Genomic DNA, 25,961 nt, shown 5'->3' with positions numbered 1-25,961 from the left:
GAATAAGGAGAAACATTATTAAACTTAAACTATTTCTTTCAGAAAGATCTTAATTCCTTGAAGAGTTACTTAAATGAAATCTATAGATATAGGCAGGATCTTAGAAATCCTAACTACCTCTGCTATTTCTTCTCTTTTAAAACTGCATATCTTGGCTTTTTTTAAAAAAAGAAAGAGAGAGGGAGAGAATCTCAAGCAGACTCCCCACTGAGTGGGGAGCCCCGACACAGGGCTCGATGTCACAACCCTGAGTTCATGACCTGAGCTGAAATTGAGTTGGGTGCTTAACTAAGCCGCCCAGGCACCCCTAACATCTTAGCTTCTTATACCAGCAGTAATGTACTAAACTGACTGATAGTTTAGATACTAATGGATAGTTGACAGATATTACTGGTTGGCCCAATACCCAGTTCAGCTCCATTTTTCCTTGTCTGCTTCTATCAGAAAATAGAAAGCCAAAACCTACAAATTTTTGACCAGTGAAATGTTATATTTATTGGGATTTCTTAGAAAATCCCGTTTTTCTAGCACAGGTTCTGCCCTTTCCTTCTTGGCACTCCTTCCTGCTAGAAGGTGGATTGAGAATAGCCACCTTGTGACCACGAGGTGATCAGCACACACTGAGGACTGTCTAGGAAGAGAGGGACAAAGACTCTGGGTCCATGAACGTACTATGGACTATCTTGAAACTTCTCATTATATAAGAAATATGAAACCACCTATTTTTTTTAAAGATTTTTATTTATTTATGTGACAGAGAGAGACACAGCGAGAGAGGAACACAAGCAGGGGGAGCGGGAGAGGGAGAAGCAGGCTTCCCGCTGAGCAGGGAGCTTAATGTGGGGCTTGATCCCAGGACCCTGGGAGCATGACCTGAGCCGAAGGCAGATGCTTAACGACTGAGCCACCCAGGTGCCCCGAAACAACCTATTTGTTTAAAGCACTGTTTTCCAAGTTTCTGATTCTTGCAGCAAAACACAATTCCTAACTGATAGAAGTAAAAATTCTCCAAAGTGGGGAGTGAAGAGGAGCTGCTGCACATAAGCATTAGTACTGGTGAATAGAATAAATGCTATAATTTGACTTTCTATCAAAAACACATATCCAGTCAGCATTTACTCCCTCTACAGACCGACATTATTCAGTGAGGTCTTGAAGTCTTTCTGAATCATCAAAGTTTAATGATGTTCACAGTTCTATACGTTTATTATGGTATGCTGATTTTAAAAATTTTATTTATTTATTTATTTTAAAGATTTTATTTATTTGACAGAGAGACACAGCGAAAGAGGAACACAAGCAGGGGGAGTGGGAGAGGGAGAAGCAGGCTTCCCGCCGAGCAGGGAGCCCGATGCGGGGCTCGATCCCAGGATTCTGGGATCATAATCTGAGCGGAAGGCAGATGCTTAACGACTGAGCCACCCAGGCGCCCCCAAATTTTTGGTGTTTTATGTAAGATACTGGACCATTTGTTTAATAAAACATTCTTTTTTTTTTTTTTTTTTAAGTAAGCTTTAGGCCCAACATGGGACTCAAACTCATGACCCTGAGATCAAGAGTTGCACGCTCCACAGACTGAGCCAGTTAGGCGTCCCTAATCAAACATTCCTTTTTAACATCCAGCCCATTTCCTCCTGCAGACTGGGCTTTCTGGGAAGCAGATGAAGTCAGAAATCAGCATGCAAGATATTGCTCCTGGGATCACCACGTGGCTGAGAGAGAAGCTGAGCTGTGACGCAGTCACAGTGAAGTCCTCAGCTGATCCCATAGGTAAGTTCTGGAACAGCCCTATGATAGTCCTAGGATGCTGGCTGGCCCTGCTAGGAGGGATCATCTTGAAGGGTTGGGGGTGGGGGGGAAGGTAGTTTGTTCTGGTGAGGCCCTCCCCACAGGGGCTGACAGCTGAGGGCTGCCTTCCTGCAGTCCTCCCAGCTGCTGGGGCACAACCTTCATTCCTAAATAGAGGTCTGCGGCCAGCCTCACTCACAATGTCTATCTCACTTTACTATCATGTATCTCACTTTGAAAAATATAAACTCTTATTCCATTAGTTGCCTGAGCAACTCTTCACTTAATAGCCAGTTCTCCAGACTTACTGATAGTGGTGAACACACTGGTGAAGCAGAAGTAGTCAACCGCATTGAGGGAAAGAAGATGGTAAAGAAACTGCTCTCTTTCTTCTTCACAGCGTAGAAAAGCGTAACGCTTATAAAGCTTCCTAGGAATGGGTAAGACAAGCACAAAATAATAGTGTATTTTTCATGCTTTTCATTATGTCTGGCACTAAAAATAAACACCTTCACTTAGTCAAAGCCAAATACTTTAATTTTACTTTTAGGACTCAGTCCTAAGAATATAATACGAAGTACAGGCAAGGTTTATTCACAGATGTCCGCTAAAATGTTATTTGTAAAAGGAAAAATGTATCACGGTATATGCATATATTGGAATACTGTGTGAGCATTGAAAATAAAGTTTATGAAGTGTTTTAACAACAACAAAACTACTACTAAAAATAGTAATTTTTATTAAGCACTTACATTTAAGCACTTTTCCAAATGTTTTATAGTTGTTGATACATTTAATCCTCATGATTACCCTATGAAGTAAGTCTACTAGCATTCTCATTTTATAAATTAGGAAAACAGAGATACAAAAAACTTAAGTATCTTGTCCAAAGTCATTCAAATAGTAAATAGTAAAGGCAGTATTTGAACATAGCCATTCAGTCTTCACAGCTTAAACTCTTATGATATAGTGAAATGTCTATAATACACTAAACTAAAAAAAGGATGATACTGGGGAGCCTGGCTGGCTCAGGTGGAAAAGCATGCAACTCTTGATCTTGGGGTTGTGAGTTTGAGCCCCAAGTTGGGTGTAGAGATTACTTAAAAATAAAATCTTTAAAAAAAAAAAAAGGATACTGAATTGTAAATACAGTATAATCTTAACTAAGAGAGCATGCATAGAAGAAAGTACAGAAGAAAACATGAAATACTTGGTATTTACCTTTATATAGTGGGATTTTCTTCTTCTTTAAGTAAGCTGTATACCCAACGTGGGGCTCGAACTCATGACCCAAGATCAAGAGTTGCATGCTCTATCAACTGAGCCAGCCAGGTGTGCAACTATATGTATGTATGTATGTATTTGTAAGTAAACTCTGCGCCACATGTGGGGCTTGAACTCATGACCCTGAGATCAAGAGTCGCATGGCTCTACTTACTAAGCCAGCCAGGTACCCCCAGGCACCCAACCTTTATGTAGTACTTTATGTACTTTGGCCACAGTGGCCATGACTGATTTATAACGGGCAGGGATGGGTGAGGGGAGTAACCAGTTTCAGAGAATAAGATCAGGTTCACAGGTTATACCTCACTTTGCATTCTTTATCAAACCTACTCTTTGGACATTATGACTCATCTTAAAATGCTCCAGGGGGTAAGTAGCCCAATCGATGATGTGTACAAATGCAAAACTACAAAAAGAATGTTACCATGATGAGATTCCAACACACAGTCTTGAGATTTTTGAGATCTTTGTTGAATTTTTTGCATAGCTTTGCTCTAGAGACCTAAGTCCTCAGCCTTCAAATTAGGTCTAACATATATATTATATAGATGATGCATTTTATCTAAGAGGGTTTCTTGATGGAGTAAAGGGAAACCTATTAAAACAGTTAACAATTAAGTAACATGCATTTGATTGCTGTCCTGGCTCTAAACTATTGAATGTAAGCATTGGCAAGACTCTCAAAAGAAACCTGTTAATGCGGACTTTTTTTTTGCTACTTCAGGTTTTGTTGTGATCTTTATGATATAAGGTTTACATAAATTCAACCTATATTTTGGATATTACTGTCAGCTTGTGTGGACTAGTTAGCTTTTTTTTCTGGTTGAGAACAGAGCAATCTGGCCTTTGGCTGTCAAGTATGGTGTGTCCTCCCAGGTAAAATCAAATACTATGTCAAACCATGGAGTTTCCAACGCACATGCCTGTTAGAAAGGAAGAACACACATGCACAGGAGTCAGCAATTCATGCTTAAGCTGCCAGTCTGCCAGCTTATGCAATCTGCTTTGCAGACACACAGGTCACAGAAGCAGAAATGTCTAAGAGGCTGTCTCTTACTTGGTGAGCAGCTGGTTGGAGAGCAACTGCTTGAGATGCTGGGACAAGAGCTTCTTTTCTAGAGACAGTCTTATCCATGCCCGAGCTCGTCCGACGTCAGTCTTGATCTCACTCATGTTCTGAATATGCCTACAGAACAGTAGCAACAGCAAAGATGTAGATCCTAAGAATAACCTTGAGCTGGAAAAGAACTAAAGCATTACAGCACTTTGCTCAGAACACTTCTTTCATACTTAGCAGAAGTGTGAATGGGTAATACACACTTTATGTTGATTAAACCATTCAAAGGTTCCATCTGAATCATGAATTCAATCCCACATCAGAATTACATTACAACATGTGTGCACAGGCAACACCCTCAGATAAAGCAGTTAACACTCGTTTATTCTTTCAGATTTTATTATGTTCTTGTTTCAGCCTCATGGTTACCTGTAACCTGGCAGTTGATTATTCTTGACCCTTAGGAAAATAAAAGTAAGTTTTTATTCAAAATAATTTGTCTAGTTTGACTATCTGTCACAACTTTAATCCACTGACTTATTTTTCAAGTAGTTTCTGGACAACATATGGAAAATATGAAATCTTACTTTCCTTGGCACTTGAAGACTGCCCTTTTTTTTTACTTATAAATTCAAAATTCCTTTTTTTTTTTTTAAAGGTTTTATTTATTTGACAGAGACACACAGCCAGAGAGGGAACACAAGCAGAGGGAGTGGGAGAGGGAAGAGCAGGCTTCCCGCGGAGCAGGGAGCCTGATGCGGGGCTCGATCCCAGGACCCTGGGATCATGACCTGAGCCGAAGGCAGACACTTAACGACTGAGCCACCCAGGCGCCCCTCTTTTTTTTTTTTTAAAGATTTTATTTATTTATTTGAGAGAGAGAGGGGGGTAATGAGCGCAGGAACACAAGCAGGGGGAGTGGGAGAGGGAGAAGCAGGCTTCAGGCCAAGCAGGGAGCCCGATGCGGGGCTTGATCCCAGGACCCTGGGATCACGACCCAAGCTGAAGGCATATGCTTAACAACTGAGCCACCCAGGCGCCCCATAAATTCAAAATTCTTAAGCATTTAAAAGACTTTGAAAATTGTGTGGCCACAGAAGAAATCGTATGGTCAAACCCCAACTGAACGTTACATGTATGTATAGATTAATATTCTGTGTGGAAGTCAATGCTGTACCCAGAAGGACTGAGTTTATCTTACCTTTTTTTTCTTTTTTAAAAGATTTTATTTATGGGCGCCTGGGTGGCTCAGTTGGTTAAGCGACTGCCTTCAGCTCAGGTCATGATCCCAGGGTCCTGGGATCAAGTCCCGCATCGGGCTCCCTGCTCTGCAGGGAGCCTGCTTCTCCCTCTCCCACTTCCCCTGCTTGTGTTCCCTCTCTCGCTGTGTCTCCCTCTGTCAGATAAATAAATAAAATCTTTAAAAAAAAAAAAGATTTTATTTATTTATCTGACAGAGAGAGAACGACAGCGAGCACAAGCAGGGGGAGCAGGCAGGCAGAGGGAAAGGGAGAAGGAGACTCCCCACCAATCAGAGAGCCCGACATGGGGCTCAATCCCAGGACCCGGGGATCATGACCTGAGCCGAAGGCAGACATTGCACCAGCTGAGCCACCCAGGCGCCCCTGAGTTTATCTTCCTAAATTATTTTCCTCCTAAAGGGGAAGAAGGATTGGGCAGGAAGGGCAAGCCTAAGGGGCAGGGTAATTGTAAAGCCACTACAGTGAGTCACTAAAAAGTCTTTGTGATTGTGACCCACCATCCCTTCCTCTGATTTTTATGTCCAGAATGACTCATCCTAGCTGTAATAAATATTACAACAAACCCTTTTCTCTAATGATTCTAAGAATTCAGAATAAGGAATATCCTCCCTGTAAAATATACACATATTCTCTCTCTTTTTAAAAATATTTTATTTTTAAGCAATCTCTACACCCAACATGGGACTCAAACTCATAACCCTGAGATCAAGAGTCACATGCCTCACCAACCGAGCCAGCCAGACGCCCCTCTTTCTTTCTTTTGTCCTTTTCTTTTCTCCCTTTCTCCTTCCCTTCCTCTCTCTTAATCCTTGGATCTAAAGATTTAGGCCCTCATGCCTCAGTACTGATATGTGATCAAAGATTCTTGATAAACGAGATGCAAAGCACTGTATCACATTACACAGACACACTGACGAGGTGGCTTAAAAACAAGTCAGAATGAGGAATTAAAAGAAAATTATGTTGCCATTTTTGTAGGTCTTAGCCAACCTCACCTCATTTCTAAGAATTTTTTTCAGAATTTATGACACACTGATTTTATCTGTAAAGGGCTTATTCCAGTATACATGGTCATGAAGAGAGAAAGCTGTTGTCAGGCAAGCCGCCTCATAGGCTCTGGTTCTTACTGATGGTGCTGGCAGTGGGGGGACACTTGACAACCCAATCTGGCACCTATGAAGCATGAGCCTATGAAGCGCACTGGATCTTCCTCTACCCTGCTGACATCTCCCAAATGATGACACAGCTGACTCAAGGCCACACAGAGAAAACGCTCAGGCATTTGCCACTTAAGAGTTCAACAGTATTTATAAGGTACCCCGTGAGTGTAGTGCCAAGGAGGAGCTCACGTAACTGAGGAATACCAAGCTGGTTCAAAGTGTATTCACTGAAAATGAATCTACACTAGGTTTGATAAGCACTTGCGTTGTATAATCTCATCCTCAGTATTCTTTCTATTCTAAAACAGTAAAATCGGGGTACCTGGGCGGCTCAGCTGGTTGAGCGTCTGAATCTTGATTTCGGCTCAGGTCATGATCTCAGAGTCCTAAGATCAAACCCTGTGTCGGCTCCACGCTGGGTGTGGAGCCTGTTTAGGATTCTCTCTCTCTGTCTGTCCCTCCCCTTCCCCCCAATCCTCAAAAAAAAAAAAGATAAAAATAAAAAAAAACATTAAAGCCTACTGAAATAAGTTTTATGTTGGCCTTAACCAAGTTATCTGGAGACATGGTAGGTAAGAATGACAAAGTGAAAAATAATTATAATTTGAAAAAACAACCTACGTTTAAGGAAAAAGAGAAGGACTGGGATACATAATGTGCAGTCTATTTTAGGTAGCAATCAGCATTCCCATCATAAAATTATTTACGCTAGTTTTATTTATTTATTTATTTTTGGAAAGAGGCATGGGAGTTAGGAGATAAGGCTTCCAGACTCTTCTCCTCAAGCCCATCTTATTCATTGGCACCAGGGAAGTAACTGTTTAAAATACTGGCTCCTTAATATAATTCCTTTGTTCCAGAACCTTCAAAAACTCGTAGGATACAGTCTGAACTGTACAGGCTCACATTTAAGACTTACTACTCCTCAGCCTCAACATATCTTCCTAGTCAAAAAAATTCCATTCCAGGGCGCCTGGGTGGCTCAGTTGGTTAAGCGACTGCCTTTGGCTCAGGTCATGATCCTGGAGGCCAGGGATCGAGTCCCACATCGGGCTCCCTGCTCGGCGGGGAGTCTGCTTCTCCCTCTGACCCTCCCCCCTCTCATGTGCTCTCTCTCTCTCATTCTGTCTCAAATAAATAAAATCTTTAAAAAAAAAAAATTCCATTCCAGACAGCTGACTCATAAGACTTTACATTCCATTACCTGAAGTACTTTCTTCTTGTTTCCCTATTTGATTCTATTCGTGTCTGAGACCTCAGCTTCTTCTAGATACCTTTCCATGACGACAACAGGCTTCCATGACCTCTTCAATGTATGAAATCCTATAGTCTAATTTGAATTTGCCATGTACAGCTTATTACTTTTCTCATTCTCTCTTGGTATACATTTTTCTCAGCTTGTAAAAACTCCCTGGGAAAAGGAGCCCACTATTCCTTAGCAGCCCTGCAGACTTCTTTGTACCCTATAGGGCCTAGTACATAATAGGAGCTCAAAAACTCTGTTGCTTTGTAAATATCTATCTAACTTTATGCTTTAACAATTTTTATGTGTTGTGTTATTACACTGTAATCCAAATCTATTTTTTTTTTAAAGATTTTATTTATTTAATTGACAGAGAGACACAGCGCGAGAGGGAACACAAGCAGGGAGAGTGGGAGAGGGAGAAGCAGGCTTCCCACTGGGCAGGGAGCCCAATGTGGGGCTTGATCCCAGGACCCTGAGATCACGACCTGAACTGAAGGCAGACGCGTAATGACTGAGCCACCCAGGTGCCCCTGTAATCCAAATCTATTAAAAAATTAGCTGTGCACTTATACCATTTGAATCTGCTTTTAACTGGAATAATTTATTGATAACTACAATGGAATTCAACATATTATACAAGTATTACTTCCAAAAGAGATCCTGTTAATTCACAGAAAAGCATATATGGCATGGTTTAAATATCTTATTTACTTGATTTATTTCTAACACTGCTACAAAACTGTATAATTTAGAAAAAAATTTTTCAAAGATTTTATTTATTTATTTGACAGAGAGACACATAGCGAGAGAGGGAACACAAGCAGGGGGAGTGGGAGAGGGAGAAGCAGGTTCCCCGCTGAGCAGGGAAACCGATGCGGGGCTCGATCCCAGAACCCTGGGATCATGACCTGAGCCGAAGGCAGACGCTTAACGACTGAGCCACCCTGGCGCCCCTAGAAAAGTTTTTTTTTTTTTTTTTAAAGATTTTATTTATTTGACAGAGAGAGACAGCGAGAGAGGGAACACAAGCAGGGGGAGTGGGAGAGGGAGAAGCAGGCTTCCCGCGGAGCAGGGAGCCCAATGTGGGGCTCAATCCCAGGACCCCGGAATCATGACCTGAGCCGAAGGCAGACGCTTAACGTCTGAGCCACCCAGGCGCCCCTATAAAATTTTTTTTTTTTAAAGATTTATTTATTTATTTATTTATTTATTTGAGAGAGAGAGAATGAGAGACAGAGAGCATGAGAGGGAGGAGGGTCAGAGGGAGAAGCAGACTCCCTGCTGAGCAGGGAGCCCGATGCGGGACTCGATCCCGGGACTCCAGGATCATGACCTGAGCCGAAGGCAGTCGCTTAACCAACTGAGCCACCCAGGCGCCCGAAAAGTTTTTTTAAAAAAGATTTTATTTATTTGACAGAGATAGAAAGAGCGGGCGCACACACAAGCAGGGGGAGTGGCAGAGGGTGAGGGATAAGCAGTCACCCCTTGAGCAAGGAGCCCAAAGTGGGGCTCGATCCCAGAACCCTGAGATCATGACCTGAGCCAAAGGCAAAAGATTAACTGACTGGGCTACCCAGGTGCCCTTAGAAAAGTTTCTATGTACTTTGTCTCATTTGATTATCACAAAAACGAGTGAGAAGGAGATCATTATTTCGCTTTAAGGATGAGAAAACAGAGTAACTGAGACTAAGTGATCCATTCAAGGTCACAGAGATAATAAATATTGTTCTAGAGATGTCATCCATTTTCTACCAATTACATTTTCCTCACACTCACATTCTTGGAGAAGCTCCCCTTCCCCAGACCCAGAATACACGACTCTACTTACCACCATGACCTATGGCCCCATGATCCTAATCCTTCACTTAGAATGGACTGAGTAAGAGGAACGTGCTGAGCTCACTAGATTTTCTCTCAGAAACTAGGAATTAGTATACTGGAAGAAAACCAAGTTAGTTTTTGTTGAATGCTAAAAATAAGAAACAATGTTAAAGCCAGGGCTTGGGCAAGCATATGCACAATAAAACAGAAAGGGGAAGGGAGGGGAGGGAAGGGGAGGGGAAGAAGAGCAGATGTGAAGGGAGAAACAGCGATGATTTGCTTCCAGTGAGACAGAGTAATCTGTGACAAGACCGTTAGCAGCCACAGTTTCTGTTCTTGGATTCTGGAAGACACCCTCATATATCTCCAATAAATCCATCCCTTTTTACTGAAGTGGGCCTGAATGGGCTTCTGTTCCCTAAAACCAAATGATTTCTAAGAGTGGCAGTACCTCTAAATTTGAATCCACATTTCCTGAATCCAAAATCAGTGCTTACTTCACAATATGTATCATTAACAAAACCCAGTATTGTTCATTCGTTCGTTCATTCATTCACTCACTTAAACCTGGTATTATTTATTAGAGAAATTAAGGATTAGCTGATTTTAGTTTAAGTTCATATTCTGTACAGACATAAAAATTCCTCAAAATATTCCTTCCCAGGGTAACAAAATCAATCATAACTACTTAATTTTAGTGTAGAATAAAGCCAGATACTCATAAGCATGTATGTACACATTATTAGTAAAAAGATAAGAAGGAACTGGCTAATTTACCCTCAGGTAATTTATTCTCATCTTTATAAATACAATTTTTCTAGGATCTACTTAGACATCCTGTTCATTTGTTTACAGAGTCAGAATACCCAGACTTGGATTATAGTATTCACAGTCTCCTTGGTCATGTAATATTCTCCTGAACTCCTCAACATCAGTTACAATATCATTAAGAAAAAAAGTCTATTTGAACAGTTAGATGACATGTACATGGCTACTCTGGAAAGAAATTGGTAATATTGGTAACACCATGATAGTATCTTTTAAATGCAGAATCTGTATAATTACTTACTGTCCCCAGCCTTTCTCTATGGAACAAAAAATCATTCTACAATGGACAGTCTGGTGATACCTGGCATCTACGAAGGTTTTGGGGAGTTGTCTAAGATACTAAGACAAAGGGGAAAGCCTTTAGATATATCTGTCCTGGACTCAAAGCTAAGCAATCTGGTGCCAAGACTCTTTACAACTATGAGGACTCAAAGTGCCATGTCTTTTTGCCTCAAGAGAGAAACCTGGAAAGACAGGAGGTACCAACAGAGACATATGCCCGAGAGAGAACAGGAACTCAGAGAGGTATACTAATCCTGGAAAATTGGTTTTTTCTTTAATTGTCTAGACTGAAAGAAATCAAGGTTTATTTTATTTTTTTTAAAAAAGATTTTATTTATTTGAGAAAGAGAGACAGACAGAAATAGCAACAGAGATAGTGACAGGGATAGCGAAAGAGAAGAGAGAGAAGCAGGCTCGCCACTGAGCAGGGAGCCTGACGTAGGGCTTGATCCCAGAACCCCGAGATTATGACTTGAGCTGAAGGAAGGGCCTTAACCGACTGAACCACTCAGGCGTCCCTATAAATCAAGGTTTAGAATATTCCTTCGGTGTTTTTCTTTAAGGAGAAAACATCTATATCAGCTATCCAGGTAATGATTAGGGACTAAAATGAAGCACTTGTCAAGAACCTGAAAACAGGGAAATAATCCTGTCCACTAAGAGTAAAACTCTAAAGTAAATATATCTTGAATAAGAACAACAATGTATAAAACGCCATCTTAAAGGGCCAGAATGGAAGCAGAGAAAAGGGAGAGACAACCACCGGCAGTGTTTTCTTCAGAGCTTCCTGAGATGCTATCAGTCCCAGGAGCATGAGGATCACTAGTGTAGAGCTGGATGATTAGGCTTCCACATCTCTGCTTCTGAAGATAGCAAGCAATCTTCTGATTTTTATCTAGCTTCCAGGCAGAGAATATCCATATTGGTGAATTCAAGTCATCTGGTTAGGGAAATAATGTTTTGGTTTCACTGGCTTCCTGTGACTCTCTCCTTACGTGGTCTAGATGTGACCAGAGTTGACAGATGACCGAACTCCAGCCCATTATTTTTACATCTCTCTTAGGTATCTGAAGTAAATGTCTTGGTTAGTAGGATTCAGTATCTTAGAATCTGACTACATTTTGGTTTACTAATTATTTGGTTTCTGAGCTCATAAAGCTGAAGAGACTCTAGCATATGGACTATGAAGACCTCGAAAGAGTGTGGCTATGTATGCCAAAAGAAACTGGGAAGTCATACCCATCAGAATGGCTATTGTTAAAAAAAAAAAACCCAGAAAATAACAAGTGTGGGTGAGGAGGTGGAGAAATTGGAATCCTTGTGCATTGCTGGTAGGAATATAAAATGGTACAGCCGCTGTGGAAAAGAGTATGGTCGTTCTTCAAAATATTAAACATGGAATTACCATATGATCAAGTAAATCCACTTCTGGGTATTTGCCTAGAAGAACTAAAAGCAGGGACTTGAACAGATACGTGTATACCCACATTCTCAGTATTCACAATAGCCAAAAGGTGGAAACAACCCAAATGTCTACTGATAGATAAATGAATAAACAAAATGTATATATGTAAGATGGAATCCTTACCTAAAAGAGGAAGGAAATTCTGACATGCTACAACACGGATAAACATTATAAACATCTGATAATGAAGATTTCAAAAAGTGAAGACTAAGTGAAAAAACCAGATGCAAAAAGCATGGTTCCCCTTAAATGAGGATAGGCAAATTTACAGAGGCAGAAAATTAAATAGTGGGTGCCAGGGGCTGGGGGAGAAGGGAGAATGGGGAATTACTTATTTATTGTTCATTGGGCAAGGAGTTTCAGTTTGGGATGACAAAAGTTCTGGAGATGGACAGTGGTGATGGTTCCACAACACTGTGAATACACTTAATGGTAGGTTTTATGTTTTATGTATACACATAAAACATATATAAAATTATTATATATGTATTTGTCACCCATTCTCTCACCCACCTCCCCTCTGGTAACCATCTGTTTGTTCTCTATAGTTGAGTCTAGTTTTTTTGGCTTGTCTCTTTTTTCCTCTTTGTTCATTTGTTTTGTTTCTTAAATTCAACATGTAAGTGAAATCCTATGGTATTTATCTTCTTCTATTTTGCTTAGGATTATACTCTAGCTCTATCCTTGTTTTTGCAAATGGCAAGGTTTAATTCTTTTTTATCATTACCACAATTTTTTAAAAAAGGGGCATGTGGGTGGCTCAGTCAGTTAAGCATTTGACTCTTGATTTTGGCTCAGATCATGATCTCGGGGTTCAGCCGGGAGTCTGCTTACCTTTGTCTCCCTCTGTCGCTCCCCCCTCCCCGCTCACAAGTGTGCTTGCTCTCTCTCAAATAAATAAATCTTAAAAAAAACAAAAAACAAAAACATAGAAAGAAAGCAGAATCTATGTGGTGGGTATAAGAATGTGTTCATTGTAAAATCTTTTGACTTCCTTGTACAGTTAAAATTTTTTATGATAAAATGTTAGGGGAAAAACCCTGAAGTCTTTTTTTGGCAATGCCGTTCTACCTTATGAAACACTTTTTGAAAGCAATCAACCACATTTTTTCTTTTTAAAGTAAACTCTATGCCCAATGTGGGGCTTGAACTTGGGACCCGAGATCAAAAGTTGAATGCTCTACCGACTGAGCCAGCCAGGCACCCTGCCAACCAGTCAAGTTTTATTAAAAGCATCTATCATTTGGTCAAAACATCATTTTAGGATACTTGGGGGTCTTTTTTCAGATTTTTTATAAGACAAAGACTGAAAATTGAAAGCCAAAGTAACCCTTATATGTTAAGTCACAGGACATCGATTTTTCAGTTGAGTATCCTAAACAAATAGAGATTTAGTCAAGGTTATACTAAATTATATTTAAACTGATGTGCACCCTACACTACTGCTGACTTGTCTGTGTCTACTCATGGTTGGTATTTTCCTGGCAATGTGGCAAAGGCTGAGAGCCTGCATCTAGTTAGAAAGAGACCTGACCTATGGTCAGGAAACCTTAGTTCTAGTTCCATTTCTGCTATTAATTGGCCATATGGCCAGGATGCTGGGGTAGCTTAGTCAGTTAAAGTGTCTGCCTTCGGCTCAGGTCATGATCCCAGCGTCCTGGGATCAAGTCCCGCACTGGGCTCCCTGCTCGGCGGGGAGTCTGCTTCTCCCTCTCCCTTTGTTCCTCCCCCTGCTTGTGAACACACACTCTCTCTCTCTCAAATAAATAAATCAAATCTTTTTAAAAAAAAATCCAAATCCCTTGCCCTGGCTGGCAGAGCTGACTTGATTTGACAGCATTATCTTCTGCCATTGTCCCTCATATGTTCCTCAGCATGCCTGCCTTGCTTGTTGCCCTGGAGCCTTTTTCTACCTATTCCCCTCACCTGATAGCTTTCCTCTGATACCTCCAAAAGAACTTCCACAGGCTAGCCTCCTTCTTGTCATTTGCATCTTAGTTCAAATACTGCTTCCTCCAAGAAGCCAGCCCAGATCATCTGTTATAAAGCAGCTACCCAGGGCGCCTGGGTGGCTCAGTTGGTTAAGCAACTGCCTTCGGCTCAGGTCATGATCCTGGAGTCCCGGGATCGAGTCGGGCTCCCTGCTCGGCGGGGAGTCTGCTTCTCCCTCTCCTGTTCCCCTCTCTTGTGCTCTCTCTCTCTCTCATTCTCTCTCTCAAATAAATAAATAAAATCTTAAAAAAAAAAAAAAAAAAAAGCAGCTACCCAGTCACACTTGTTCACACCCCTATTTTAATCCTCTCCATAGCAGTTATTTGTTCTTCTAACATTACTTTTAAACTTCGTGAGAGAGGCAATCTATCTGACATTGAAAACTATTGAATTGCTAGTAAGTGTTAATGGAGTCCAACACATAATTGGTGCTCAATTAATTGTTAAATGAAGGATTTGCCTATTTTATTTTATTTTTATTATTATTTTTTTAAACTTAGCATGACACACAATGCCCTTTATTTTTTAATTTTTTAAAGACTTTATTTATCTGACAGAGAGAGACACAGGGAGAGAGGGAACACAAGCAGGGGGAGTGGGAGGGGGAGAAGCAGGCCTCCCGCGGAGCAGGAAGCCCGACATGGGGCTCGATCCCAGGACTCTGGGATCATGACCTGAGCCGAAGGCAGACGCCTAACGACTGAGCCACCCAGGCGCCCCAAGGATTTGCCTATTTTAAACTCTGTGAGTGTGCATGAGGGTGTGTGTGTGTGTGTGTTATGTGTGCTTATCTAACATTTTTGTTTATATCTTTATATCTTTACCTGATTCAACTGGCCAAACTATTCAATTATTTTGGTTACAGTTTCGGAGCTTTAAAAAGGTGGTGATTGCTAAGATACTTTTTACTAATCAACTTAATTTTAGAATACAGAACAGAAACTTAAGAAGTCATATTGCTTAGCTTCTTTTTACAGATGTGGAAGCTCAGGCCCAGGCAGGTTAAGTCTAGGACCATATCACCAATTTTACTTTTAATATTTTATTTATTTGACAGAAAGAGAGTACAAGCAGGGGGAGCGGCAGGCAGAGGGAGAGGGAGAAGCAGTCTCCCCACTGTGCAGGGAGCCCGATGTGGGGCTCAATCCCAGGACCCTGGGATCATGACCTGAGCTGAAGGCAGACGCTTAACTGATTGAGCCACCCAGGCATCCCTCAAAGTTGTTTTCTAAAAAGACTTCTGGGACACCTGGGTGGCTCAGTCAGTTAAGCATCTGCCTTTGGCTCAGGTCACAATCCCAGGGTCCTGGGATCAAGTCCTGTGTCGTGCTCCCTGCTCAGTGGGGAGCCTGCTTCTCCCTCTCCCCTCTGCTCATGCTCTTTCTTGCTCTCTCTCTCAAATGAATAAATCAAATCTTAAAAAAATAATAAATAATAAAAAGAATTGTCTGTGAGGTATATGTATACACACACACGTAAATAAAGTTGGAAGCAGAAATAAATGTATATGTATATATATGCATGAGTAAGTATACACATATTTGTTTCTAGGCCTATTTTGGGTTCTTTAGATTTATTACCTCACTGAATCTTTTTATTTTATTTTACCTTTTTTAAGATTTATTTTTTTTTGAGAGAGAGAGCATTGTGTCTGTGTGTGCGCACGCGCGCGTGCAGGTCAGGGGAGGAGCAGAGGGGGACGACGGAGAGGGAGAGGGACAAGCAGACTCCGCACTGGGCCCTGACACGGGGCTCAATCTCATGACCCTGAGATCTTGACCTGAGCTGCAACCAAGAGTCAGACACTTAACCAACTGAGCCACGCAAGCACCCCTCACTGAATCTTTACACCAACATTTTGAGAGAAAGACTGTTACTATCCCATTTCAGAGGTGAGAAAACTGGGAGCGTAAGTAACTGTCTGGGGCTATAGAGCTAGTACATGGCAGAGCTGAAACAGCAACCTCTGTAGGCTGGTTCCAGAGCCTGAGGTCTTAACCAGGAAGCTATGCTGTGTCTCTTACAAAGCAAAGGGAGTATATCTAAGCAGGATACCCCTCTCCCCGAAGAACAACATGAAGGAGATAAAAGTAAGTAAGCAGAAAACTGGCAGGAGTAGGATAGCCTTATGTGTTGTGACCATCTCCTAATTAGGTTTTAGAAGTTAGGTTCTACTATGAAATCACTGTAGAACACATGTGGTTTTATTTTTCCATTAAGAGAGCTGGAGATCATTTTTCCCTCAGAGTTACAACTATTCTCATGCTGGCCATCAAAAGGAATCATAACTGGAGTGGTGGGGGGTGGGAGGGATGGGGTGGCTGGGTGATAGACATTGGGGAGGGTATGTGCTGTGGTGAGTGCTGTGAATTGTAAGACTGATGAATCACAGACCTGTACCTCTGAAACAAATAATACATTATATGTTTAAAAAAAAAAAAAAAAGAAGATAGTAGGAAGGGAAAAATGAAGGGGGGGAAATTGGAGGGGGAGATGAACCATGAGAGACTATGGACTCTGAGAAACAAACTGAGGGGTTCTAGAGGGGAGGGGGGTGGGGGGATGGGTTAGCCTGGTGATGGGTATTAAAGAGGGCACGTGCTGAATGGAGCACTGGGTGTTATGCAAACAATGAATCATGGAACACTACATCAAAAACTAATGATGTAACATAACATAAAAAAAGGAATCGTAAGATTCTTTGAGAGCAACTATATTTTGTCTAGCAAGGAATAAGAGCATTGGAGATATAAATATATAAATTGATTCAGATAACAAAAACTAACATTTACTGAAACTTACTATGAGCCAAGTACTTCTTGAAACTTTTTATAGTAATGGACTAACTCATTTAATTCTCATAACAATCCTATGAGCTAGAGAATAGTTTTTATCTCTGTTTCAGAGATGGGTTAATTGAGGCACAGAGAAGTTACAAAAATTGCCTAAAGTCACACAGTTCAAGCAGTAAAGCCAGGATGTGTAACCACTGCAGTAAGCCACCACTCTTAAGAGCTATGCTTTTCGGGGCGCCTGGGTGGCTCAATCATTAAGCATCTGCCTTTGGCTTGGGTCATGATCCAGGGTCCTGGGATCAAGCCCCACATCGGGCTCCCTGCTCAGCGGGAAGCCTGCTTCTCCCTCTCCCACTCCCCCTGCTTGTGTTCCCTCTCTCTCTGTGTCTCTGTCAAATAAATAAATAAGATCTTTTTTTTTTTTTTTTAAGATTTTATTTATTTATTTGAGAGAGAGAGAGAGCACATGAGAGGGGTAAGGGTCAGAGGGAGAAGCAGACCCCCCGCTGAGCAGGGAGCCCGATGCGGGACTCGATCCCGGGACTCCAGGATCATGACCTGAGCCGAAGGCAGTCGCTTAACCAACTGAGCCATCCAGGCGCCCTAAATAAATAAGATCTTAAAAAAAAAAAAAAAAAAGAGTTATGCTTTTCAGTTCCAAGTATCTGACAAATCAAATAAACATCAATAATTAATATTAAGAAAGCAATAAACCATAAACGGGAAGTTAAGTGTTCTAATGTTGTAACATCGACTATAAGCCTGCATATTTTAAGAGCTAAGCGTTGTGCCTAAAATGTTTAAAAGAAAAAAGCCTCTGTCTTCCTCATTCAATAAATCTATTTTAGATATCTCGATTCTTTTTTTTTTTAAAGATTTTATTTATTTATTTATTTATTTATTTATTTATTTGACAGAGAGAGAGACAGCGAGAGCAGGAGCACAAGCAGGGGGAGTGGGAGAGGGAGAAGCAGGCTTCCCGCCGAGCAGGGAGCCCGATGTGGGACTCGATCCCAGGACCCTGGGATCATGACCTGAGCCGAAGGCAGACGCTTAACGACTGAGCCACCCAGGCGCCCAGATATCTCGATTCTTTCTCACGATTTCTAAGACCAGTAATTGCAACTGGTAATTCTCAGATTTGCATTTACTTCAAATTAAACCTACGTGACAGCAGTTTTTCTGCCAAGTAACTTGTCATTATTTGCAGATTTTTTTTGGTCTGTGTCTGTGGGCAGCAGGTATTTAAGGAGATTTTAAAAACTGAACAAAGAACTTATAAAATAATTTAGCTACTTTAAAACTCTTCTCAGTTGTATTTTCCCTTTGAATTTAATACTAGGAAAAAAATAATAGTTTAAAAGTAAAATAAGTAAGATTATAAAAAATGTTTTCCTCAGAATACATAAGCATAATACATAAAAAATACACATAGCCATAATTATTTGAGCAATATAAGTGAAAGCCATAAATATTTGACAGTTATCATCAAATGCTAGCATATATACCTCATGTCTTGGATAAGAGAGACCCTGAGTGTTGGCAACATAACTCCTGAGTCAGATTTTCTTCTTTCTGGTCCAAGGGCAACTATGTAAAAAAATATCAGCAAAGTATTAGAAAAATAACAGCAAGGACAAAAAAAAAAATCTACATGGTTCACATTCTATAAATAAATACTTTCAAATTACTTTGATAAGAACTAAAGAAAACAGAAAAGCTCATTTTTTCCCCCTGAATGATGCTACTTTATTAATACAGTAAAACAGCTATTTTCTTTCTAATTAATCTGGGGCTGCGTTTGGGAATTTAAAATGAATCATAAAAGCCCACTTAGCAAATAATGCAATGTGTGCAAATTTTGGCCATGAGGACCAGTCTTTTTCTAAACTCATTCAAATAGCTCTGGATAACTACAAGAAAGGAATGTCTATAAATTAAGCTACTAAGTATGTGAATTATCTCTGGGTTCATAAATTACAATCACATAATTTCTTTATACTGTGAAAGAGTGTTTAAAATGGAAAATCTAAGAGTCTGGGCTCTCTAGTTTGGTAAGTTTCTACTTCAAAGTTCAGAATCCAAAGTACAGTATATCATGCAAAGTGAGTAATCTAAATGGACATTTAGAAGTATAATATCTGTGAGTCATTCTCTTTGGAGCTTGAATGGTTAACATTTATAGAAGAAGGAAAAATTGTTCCCTTATATAGCAAGAGCTAAGCAATCAATTGTTGGCTAACGTATTGCAGTTGGGAGTGCTCGATTTCACTTTAAATGGGATGCTGTGGAGTTCTGTGCCCTTTCTTTATCTCCATTTTTCTATCTGTAAATGAAAACTAAATTGTAACATCACACTTTGCAAATACATTGATAACATGAGAATTTAAGATGTGGGTTTTACTGTATATTAAACCTACATTTTCTCATTTTTAGATCCATTCTACTTTGGAGAGGCTAGGGTACAGTGCAGAAACACACACATGTGAAGCTGGCCTGGAACATTCTGTTGTCTTAGGGTCTGCATGTTTCGGCACCTGGTGGCAGCGGCTGGGCTGATACTTGGCAGGTATGAATGAGCGCTGCCAGGACAAAGAGACTGTGGCCAGGCCAACCGAAAGGCAGTTCTTTTGAGGGCCTTCCACACCAGGTGGGTGATAAATAGGCCATCTGTCATGGCTGTTTCAGATGGGAGTTTTCAATGGGTCACTAAAAACACTGCTTTATCTTGATACCCAAGAGGTAACAGACACCAAGGAAACTGTTCCAGTGACTTGCAGGGAATGTGCTGTTAGTCTTCCTGAGACTCTCACCATTTAAGTATGTAGTTAATGAAAGCACACCTCTCTTTTTGGGGAGAAAGTAAAAAGTTCAGAGAACGCTTCTACACTCCAGATGATTAGATAGCATGAAAGAGGGCCACACTAGTGGTAAGAAATAGGTTGAAAAAGAGAAAAAAAAAAAGATCATGAGACAGGAAAAGGAACTGAAACCATAATCAGCAACCTGGCTAGAGGGAGACATGACGACAAGAAGGAATCATGCCTCTGGAAGCAGAGCGCAGGCAAGAGGCTTAATAAAGAGGAGCCTGACATTTAAAGAGCAGTGGCATCCACAATAAGAGCATTCACAGGCCTAAGCATTTTTTGGGCATTCTATTTTGGAACCCTATTTTCTCCACTCTTCCCTGATCAGTGTTTCTTAAACATATGATGTACTTTATAAAACACTTGTTTTTAAACATTTTTAAAAAGATTTTATTTATTTATTTGACAGAGAGAGAAAGCACAAGCAGGGGGAGCAGCAGAGGGAGAAGCAGGCTTCCCGCTGAGCCGGGACCCCGATGTGGGGCTCGATCCCAGGACCCTGGATCATGACCTGAGCCGAAGGCAGATGCTTAACGACTAAGCCACCCAGGTGCCCCCAAATGATGTTCTTTTTTATGTCTCCATGCAATTTGTTAAAGTCTTTGGCTCACCCTTTAACACTTCTGTATCTTTCTCCTTGTTTACAGCCTATTTAGCATTTCAGCTTGAGAGCACTCCAGCTTAATAGTTAAAAACATGGCTTTCTCAAACCCTACAGAGAACTTAACAGCTCACTGACTTTGGGTGAGTAACTTAACCTCTCCATGGTCTGTTTTCTCATCTGCAAATTGGGGTCAGTAGCAATACCTACCTTATTCAAATAGATGCAAAGCACTTAGAATACTCCCTAGCTCAAAGTAAGTTCTCAATAAATAAAATAAAATGAAACTTAGCTTTAATTTTGCCTCTTTGTGGAATCTTTCCTGAATAGTTTCTCTTCCCAAGGTACACTGTTAGATGTCATTACCTCTAACAGGACCAGTGAAACTGAACACCTAATATAAACTTAGCATAATTTAACATTTCTATTACTGTTAAACTATATGCCTCTTGAGGCTCAGTCGTATTCTTTTCTTAGAATACCTACAGGGCCGGGGCGCCTGGGTGGCTCAGTCGGTTAAGCGGCTGCCTTCAGCTCAGGTCATGATCCCGGGGTCCTGGGATCGAGCCCCGCGTCGGGCTCCCTGCTCAGTGGAGAGTCTGCTTCTCCCTCTCCCTCTGTCTGCCTCTCTGCCTACTTGTGCTCTCTATCTCTCTGTCAAATAAATAAATAAAATCTTTAAAAAAAAAAAAGAATACCTACAGGGCCTGGTGGAGGTCCCATACCACATACATGCTCAACAAATACTCATGGAAGATAATGAGACTATTTAGGGCCAGATGGCGGAGACTTAAATGACAAAATAGAAATCTGTACAACTCCTAGGATGGCAGGAAGGATTCTGAAAAGAATGCTATGCTCCTGAGTGCTTTTTTAGTTAGTTAACTACAGTGACAGTACGACAGTTTAAGAGAAATAAGGGTGATGAGCTAGAAGTTATTTCACAGGCCAGCTTATGGATGAACTAATACCGTGGCAGCCAGGGAGAACGAAGAGGAGAAATATGCAGTGGAAAAAAACACAGGGGCGCCTGGGTGGCTCAGTTGGTTAAGCAACTGCCTTCGGCTCAGGTCATGATCCCAGGGTCCTGGGATCGAGTCCCACATCGGGCTCCCCCTGCTCCGCGGGAAGCCTGCTTCTCCCTCTCCCACTTCCCTGCGTGTGTTCCCTCTGTTGATGTCTCTCTCTGTCAAATAAATAAATAAAATCTTTAAAAAAAAAAAACAAAGCAAAAAAAAAAGAAACAAAAAAACCCCACAGAACTTAATGACTTGATGTAGAAAGTGAGCAAGACCCAAGAGTCAAGAACAATATTAAGTATGAATATAAAATGATTTAATAAAAATTATCTCATTGAATTATTACTTTCCTTTGGATTTGTTAATCTTAATGTTGCAAATGAAGAAACTGAGGCTCAAAGAGGTCAAGAAACCCGCCCAATTGTACACATTCATCAAAAGGGGCAGAGTGTTCTGATGTCATGTCCACTGGGCTTTCTGTTATATTCCAGATGACTTTCTAGCTTCTAAGCTTGATTGAGAGAAGAGTACTGTTTCCATTAAATAATGTGGAGAGAAGGGAGAAAGCCTAACAGGGACAGAGGGAGAGGTGCTGAGATAATTAGTTTGTTATCAGATATGCTGAGTTTGAGGTCCCACTGGGCCATCAAGGATGGATGTGTAGGAACCAGGGCTGGAGAAAGAGATTTGTGAATAATCTGTTAACCAGATAGTTGGAGGACAACATAGGAGGTAGGCAATAGTAGTTATATTATGGTTTGAATTATGTCCCCCAAGAAGACGTAGAAGTTCCATCTCCCAGGACCTATGAATGTGACCTTATTCAGAAATAGGGTCTTTGTAGATGATCAAGTTAAGATGAGGTCATTAGGGTGTGCCTTAATCCATTGTGACTGGTGTATGACCTTATAAAAGGGAAATTTGGATACAAAGACAGGAGTAGAGAAAAGATGAAGACACATGGAATATGCCATTTAAAGGCCAAGAAATTTCTGAGATGACCAGAAGCTAGGAGGGGAGAGGGGGCAGATTCTCCTTCACAACCCTCAGAAGGGACCACCCCTGCTGACACCTTGATTGTGGACTTCTAGCTTCCAGAACCATGAGACAGTTGTTGTGTAAGCCACTCAGTTTGTGGTGTTTCATTACGGCAGCCCCAGGAAACCAAGATAGTAATTTATTAGTGACTTTGGAGGGAACAGTTCAGAAGCCTCTGAGCAGAAAGCAGTTAATGAGTGAAGCCATACTTTTCACCTAGAGATCTAAACTCTAAGAAGGTTTCCATGAAGTCTACTCCAGAAGAGAAATTTATACATGATTTAAATGTATACCTATATTCCTATTTCTTATTTTAACACACTCAAATGTAACAGGCCACTTTCTCCTTCAACATAAACACTTGTGGATTTAATATTTAGCCACCGGAATTCTTTTTGTCTATCTGCCTGAATCAAAGCTGCTACATGGGCAGGAAGTCTGTAGAGCATAGAGACTGTATGCATTGTTTTTATAGAACCATCTACAGTCCGCAGGCAAGTAAGTAAAGAAAAACTTTATTTTTAAAGTGAGTTCTATGCCTAATGTGGGGCTTGAACTCAGGACCCTGAGAGCAAGAGCTGCACGCTCTAATGACTGCTAGGCATCTCAATAGCAAAAAATTGTTTAAGATTTTATTTGAGAGAGAGAAAGAGAGCACACAAGCGAGCACATGGGGGGAGGGGCAGAGGGAGAAGCAGGTTCCCCGCTGAACAGGGAGCCCGACGTGGGACTCAATTCCAGGACCCTGGGATCATGACCTGAGCCGAAGGCACACACTTAACAACTGAGCCACCCAGGCGCCCCTCTAACAGAAAAATTTTGATGAAGATAATTGAAGAGTCTCTCAAAATTCTAGGGCTAGACCCAGAATAACCATTTAAAAGCAGTATTTCCACCCCCTCCTGCATCCTACTCCACTCTTTGCCAACTGATTTAAAAATCCATTTAAAGTTTAGTGGAACCTTGTCCAAAGATGCAAGGTTTAAGAACACCACCTATGTCTAAGCTGGCCAACATTTTTATTTTTATTTTTTTTAAAAGATTTTATTTATTTATTTGAGAGAGAGAGAATGAGAGACAGAGAGCACGAGAGGGAAGAGGGTCAGAAAGAGAAACAGACCCCCTGCCGAGCAGGGAGCCCGATGCGGGACTCGATCCAGGGACTCCAGGATCATGACCTGAGCCGAAGGCAGTCGCTTAACCAACTGAGCCACCCAGGCACCCCTGGCCAACATTTTTAAAGGCAGAAACTTTTGGGTAATATGTCAAGAACAGTCTTCTTTCTAGGATTAGTTGCATTCTGAGATCCTGTCTCTGCAATAGAACTTCGAACTAGCCTACTAGGTGCAGTGACTTGATCAAAATTAAGACAGTCTGAAAGACATGGAGGAAACTTAAATGCATATTACTAAGCGAAAGAAGCCAATCTGGAAAGGCTACATACTACATGACTCTTAACTATATGACATTCTGGAAACGGCAAAACTACGGATATAGTAAAAAGGCCAGTAGTTGCCAGCGATTAGGGGAAAGAGATGGATAAGTAAGTGGAGCACAGAGAATATTATTAGGGTGGTAAAACTACACTATTTGATACTATAATGGTCAATCCATGTCACTATACATTTGTTTAAACCCACAGAAGGTACAATACCAAGAGTGAACCCTAACGTAAACTATGGACTCTGGGTACTGATGTGTCAACGTAGGATCATCAACTATAAGAAACATACCACTCTGGTAGGGGATGCTGATAATGAGGGAGACTATGCATATGTGGGGGTGGAGAGTATATGGGAAATCTCTGTATTGCTGCTCAATATTGCCATGAACCTAAATCTGCTCTAAAAAATAGAATCTATTTAAAAAAATTAAGATAATCTACCCTGCTATGACCTTCTTGTTAAGACAGACTTTTTCCATTCTTCTACAACCTTTAAAATATCTCTGACTCCCGTTTTGTGTTGCTTCGGAAGGAACAGTAATGATCTATCATAGAGACTCATCCTGGCTCAATGCTAGTAACAGCAGTGTTCAAACATACTGTGAATTTCTAAGTACATAGAGGATCTCTCCTTGATATGAAAATGCAGACTGTTTACTGCCATTAATTGGGATGCTTAACAGTTGGTAAACAGAAGTATTTTTTGGGAAAAAAAAAAAAACCCACCCAGATTTAAAAGCAGAAAAGTCAATAAACTGCTAATTTCTATATAATTAGAACACATCGCTTCTCAATAATGAAATATTTTTAAGCTAATGTTTTTATACATATATCACACTGTCATATTTTAAAATTGTGGGCTGAAGCATCAGAAGTGTTAGAGCAATATTTATAGTAAAATCCACCCTTCCTAACAGACAGTAAATTTGATTTCAAAAGCTACATGGCTTACATTAATCCTACTTAGGATCAGTAAAATATATAGCCTGTGTTCATACTTCGTGTGTGTGTGTTCACTGTATGAGGCTTTGACACATTTGATACTTCTTAGCCTTGACTTCTGAGTTTTGCTGGTCCCCCTGACTAATAAAAGGCCACTGCAAACAGCTGAGTCTCCGGTTGCCACCTCAACTACCCAACACTTGACCAGACAGCTGGACATGCTCGCATGCCACATTTGACAAAAGGGCCAAATACCTCCAATCTCCCTGCCTTACTTAATTGAGCTCGATTTTCCAACGTTTCATCCTACAAATGGCTATTTCTTCCTAGAAATTTTTTTCTAATTAGGGTAAGCTATCTGGGTTATGGTCTTATGATCTGAACAGCTAAATTTTCTATGAACACAGGTAAGTGTTAGAGATAGTTCCAGGACATACACCAATGCATTTTTACTTTTTCTCAACAGAAAAAGGGGCAAAGGAGATGGATACTAGAGAATGCTTTTAAACCTGATCTTAATCTTTACAAATATAGTTACATCTTGGGACATCAGAACCTTGACATTCTATTTAGTGGAGCTTCCAGTTAATGCAGTATCAAATTCATATTCCTTTTTTTTAAAGATTTATTTATTTATTTGAGAGAGCGAGAATGAGAGAGAGAGAGAGTACATGAGAGGGGGGAGGGTTAGAGGGAGAAGCAGGCTCCTCGCCGAGCAGGGAGCCCAATGCGGGACTCGATCCCGGGACTCCAGGATCATGACCTGAGCCGAAGGCAGTCGCTCAACCAACTGAGCCACCCAGGTGCCCCAAATTCATATTCCTAGCTGTCTCAGTAGAGACAGCTATTATTTCCAAGAATAAACACCACATTTAGGGTAGTATTGCAATGAGGGGAATGGAAGTAGGGTATGCTTCAATCATATTTGCAATGCTTCCTTAAGCTGGTGGTTGGCTTATGAGTTTTTAAAAAATACTATCTTTTTTACATTTCTGAATGTCTAAAATCCGTAATTTTAGAAAAGGTTCCCCAATTGCTGATTCAGTATAAAACATTTTATATCTACTAAC

General features: G+C 40.8%; 1 protein-coding gene across 5 annotated transcripts in view; it reads right to left on the bottom strand.

The window, feature by feature from the left end:
* Positions 1–25,961, bottom strand: part of DENND5B (DENN domain containing 5B) — a 191,558-nt gene that overhangs the window by 19,402 nt on the left and 146,195 nt on the right. For 3 of the 5 annotated variants that reach the window (XM_035027958.1, XM_035027959.1, XM_035027960.1), the window contains 3 exons: positions 18,489–18,570; positions 4,130–4,258; positions 2,097–2,218 (listed from right to left, as the gene is read on the bottom strand). In XM_035027958.1, coding sequence (XP_034883849.1) covers positions 2,097–2,218; positions 4,130–4,258; positions 18,489–18,570 — 333 coding nt within the window. Of the gene's footprint in view, positions 1–2,096; positions 2,219–3,189; positions 3,996–4,129; positions 4,259–18,488; positions 18,571–25,961 lie in introns of those variants that run through there. The other 2 variants (XM_035027961.1, XM_035027962.1) reach the window with 2 other exon arrangements.

This window comes from Mirounga leonina, unplaced genomic scaffold (genome assembly GCF_011800145.1).
Source record: "Mirounga leonina isolate KUSES-001 unplaced genomic scaffold, KU_Mleo_1.0 Mir_201, whole genome shotgun sequence".
Classification (NCBI taxonomy): Eukaryota; Metazoa; Chordata; class Mammalia; order Carnivora; family Phocidae; genus Mirounga; species Mirounga leonina.
The sequence above is the reverse complement of the archived record's forward strand: the minus strand, read 5'-3'. Positions and strand labels throughout refer to the sequence as shown.